General features: G+C 58.0%; 1 protein-coding gene across 4 annotated transcripts in view; it reads left to right on the forward strand.

Annotated features, from left to right (window-relative positions):
- Positions 1-221: 221 nt before the first annotated feature.
- Fgf13 (fibroblast growth factor 13) overlaps positions 222-3,621 on the forward strand; it is a 577,979-nt gene continuing 574,579 nt past the window's right edge. For 2 of the 4 annotated variants that reach the window (XM_008821789.2, XM_029558021.1), the window contains exons 1-2: positions 896-996; positions 1,603-1,813. In XM_008821789.2, the coding sequence (XP_008820011.1) occupies positions 1,765-1,813 (49 nt within the window). In that variant the 5' untranslated portion in view covers positions 896-996; positions 1,603-1,764. Of the gene's footprint in view, positions 391-895; positions 997-1,248; positions 1,450-1,602; positions 1,814-3,621 lie in introns of those variants that run through there. The other 2 variants (XM_029558019.1, XM_029558020.1) reach the window with 2 other exon arrangements.

Consider the following 3,621-nt stretch of genomic DNA (forward strand, 5'->3'; position numbering starts at 1 on the left):
GTTTTAATTTTCTAACATGGGTTGTCACAAATATGGCTCAGGGGACTTGATCGTACTTATCTTTCTGCAGTACTAGATGCCAGTCCCACCTTACTACACATGGGGCTGGCTAGCCAGAGCCGTGGGAATTCTGTGTCCAGTTTGCCAAGCCAGCAACCAGCCCTAGAAGGAGGGGCCAGATTTTGGGGGCGGGGTTGGGAAGCGGCAGCCGCTGGGGTCAGTTTCACTCTCTGACCTATTGATACTCGGATCCCAGCGTCTTTCTCTGTCTTCCTGAAGAATCAGTCTGTGTCAAGTTGGAAAGCTGACCAGAGGCAAAGAGTCACAGACTCCAGGACTGAGATTTCGCTCCTTGGTGCAGGCAGTTTTCAACAGCGGAGTCCCCAAAGTGTAGGTGGCGATCAGCGCGGACCCTGGTAGCGCAGCCAGGAAGGCAGGCACTGGGAGTTGGGGGAGCAACAAGGGCGGAGGTTGGGGGCTTCTGGTTTCGATATTCGCTGGATCGCGCGAGCCAGCTGTGGCAGCTCAGGAGAGCCGTCTCTCTGTCCCGAGGGGCCGGGGACGCCCCGCCGACACGCTAGCCTGCACTCCACTGGGCTGCCAGGGTTTTGCCAGGCGACAGCTGACGTCGGCGCGCCCCTGCCGAGCTCTGCTTTTACTACAGCCCGCAAGCGGCTTTGTGGGGCCCCGCCCTCGCCTGGATCGCGCGAGCCAGCTGTGGCAGCTCAGGAGAGCCGTCTCTCTGTCCCGAGGGGCCGGGGACGCCCCGCCGACACGCTAGCCTGCACTCCACTGGGCTGCCAGGGTTTTGCCAGGCGACAGCTGACGTCGGCGCGCCCCTGCCGAGCTCTGCTTTTACTACAGCCCGCAAGCGGCTTTGTGGGGCCCCGCCCTCGCGCCCGCGGCTTTCTGGGATCGGAGAGTTCTTGGCAAGGAGAGTGCGAGCCAGAGAGCAGAGGAGCTCCGAGGGGGTGTGGGTGTAGGGAGAGAGAACAGGTAAGGGCCACCGCTTCTCGCTCTTCCACCCGCCAGCAACTCGGGCCCCTCTTTTGGCAAAATGACAGGAACCTGAAAATGGATTAAACATAAAGAGGCGATCCTCCCCTTCCGAGGCCCCACGGGCTAGAAGCTGCGCGGCTCTGCGGTGTAACAGGCTCACACGTTGCTCATCACATGTTCAAACATTTCCCTTTCGGGGAGGCTTGTTATTTTTAAGTGAATATTTTCGCTTTGTTTTCATCCCCCACCCCCCGCCAAAAAAACCCCTTCCCGGGGTTTTATTGTGATTGAGTTGGCGGCCGGCGGCAGATTGGAAGAGGCGGGGAGAGCAGCCTGTCAGTGCGCGGGAAGCCCACCCAGGCAACTCCCGGCGCGGCCAGGAAGCCGCGCAGAGCCGCGCAGGCAGGCGGCGAAGCCCGGAGTCCCGGCCGCGCCAGTCGGGCGCCCCAGGTTTGCGAGCGCTGCTGTCAGCGGGTGGCGGGAGCAGCGGGCGCGGAGGCAGCGGCCGCACTGCTTTGTCTCTGCACTTTGGAGCGCGGCCGGCCGCTCGGCTGGCGGCGGCTCCTCCTTCACTCCTCTCCTTTCCTCCCCACTCTCTCGCAGGCAGCAGCGGCGGCGGCGAGAAAAAGCGGATTCCTGCCGGAGCCACAGTGACAGCAGCTCGCGGTCAGTCGCGACTTGCCGCCCTAAGCACTCTCCCAAGTCCAGCCCGCACGGCGAGGACTTCCTACTCCTGGGCGAACCTTGTCAAGCAAGCTGGGATCTATGAGTGGAAAGGTGACCAAGCCCAAAGAGGAGAAAGATGCTTCTAAGGGTAAGCTCACCGGCTAGTCCGCCTCCTTCCCTTTGCTCGATTGCCCTCGCCCCCTCGTGTGCGCGCCGCCCTCCCGTGGCTCCCAGTCTCCTTCCCTGAGCCCAAGCTGCCCGTGACCTCTGCGACCCCATCAAGAAACCAAGGTCCGGGCCTCGGAGGGAATCTGGGTTTACACCACTTTCCGTCCTTGCTCGCGGAATTGCCGCCCCTCGAGTGCCTCCAGCCTCCTCCACAGCCCCTCTGAACGCGTGGTGGTGGCGCTGCGGACAGACGAAGCTGCTGCAGCCAGGAGCGCTGGGAACCCCGCTGCCTGCTATGGACCGGACGCCTGTCTGTGCGCGCGTGCGCGTGTGTGTTTGTGTGTGTGTGTGTGTGTATGTGTGTGTGTGTGTGTGTGTGTGTGCGCACGCGCGCGTGCTCAAGGGAGAGTGTGTATATGCGTGCTGTGCGGATGCAACATGGTGACATACTCAGGAATTTGTCCCGCTCTCAGAACCCAAGCTCAAACCCACCTTCAACCCCCCTCTCTCCGCCCCCAATGCAAACAAAGAGCCCGGCCCAGACGCAGAACCCCTCCCCCCCCCGTGTTCCTTTTCCCTCTCACACCCCTTACTCTCCAACTTCCTACCCATGTCACCCAAAGGGGAAGGGCTGGAGCTTGCACCTTTCCGCATGCCAAGTGCAAAAGTGAGCAATCTGGATACCCAGGCGCCACCCGCGCTGTGCCCCAGTAGCGCAGCCTCGCTAAACCCCAGGAGAACAAAGGCTGTTGTCCCATTGTCACTAGTGCCTAGTGGGAGTGGGCCTCTGCAGGAGCGGATAGTCCCCTTCCTCACCTCGCTGGGATTCAGTCACCTGAACCTGGGCGACTGGTCGCAGGTCCCCCGGAGTGCACTTATTGGCCTGGGGCCTCTCATTGGCAGCATGGGGAGGAGCAGCAGAGCAAGGCTCATGCTGGGGAGAACTCAGGAAAAGGAACGCTTAGCCCCTGCTATCTACTACCAGCTCACACTAGTGGTTGCCTTGCTGAGGACTGGGTTTAGCTGGGAAATATAAATTGGAGACAGCAGCCTTAGAGCTGGGGTACAGAGAGGCACAGAGAAGAGATGTGGAAGAGCAGTGAATAAAGTCAGTTGCTTTAGGGGCAAGTATCCCGAATGGCCACAGCAGAAGCTGGAGTGTGCTGGTCTGGACCTAAGAGCTGCATGCACAGTGAACCAGAGACCCATTCCTGTTAAAGTGGGCTTGCAGCAGGATGAGGGGGGCGGGAGGACAGCTCCAGCTCTTATTGATGGGGCCTTAATTCCTTCCTTGAGCACCAGGGCCCCCTTTCCTCCCACTCCTTTCCGTATTCCTTTTTCTCAACTCCTCTTTCTTGTCTCTACCCTTCTCTTGGCGCTTGCTTTCTCAAGAGATTCTAGGGCAGCACCTGCCTTCCCCCCAGGAAAGTTGTCAAAGTCTTCAACACAGGACCTTATCCTTATTTTTAAATGGAGCTGTTTCTCTTCCAGCTAGGCAATGTGGTTGAAAAAAGGCTCCAGAAGTTTGTGGAGGGTTAATTCTGTTGTCCTAAGGATCAGTGGTGCCAAGTCAAGATCTTGGGACCCTATCAGTCTTGACAGTCTTTCCAGGCTCACAAATTAATTACATCAGTAAGTTCTGGAAGAAGTAGTGGCGTTACATATTTCCAAGACGTTCCTAATTGTGATGGGTCTCAAAGATGCCTTCATATAGTAAGAGAAGTAACTTCAGGGTCCTTAAGATTTATTTATTTATTTATTTATTTATTTATTTATTTATTTATTTAT

Source organism: Nannospalax galili, unplaced genomic scaffold (assembly GCF_000622305.1).
Source record: "Nannospalax galili isolate Female #2095 unplaced genomic scaffold, S.galili_v1.0 scaffold167, whole genome shotgun sequence".
Taxonomy (NCBI): Eukaryota; Metazoa; Chordata; class Mammalia; order Rodentia; family Spalacidae; genus Nannospalax; species Nannospalax galili.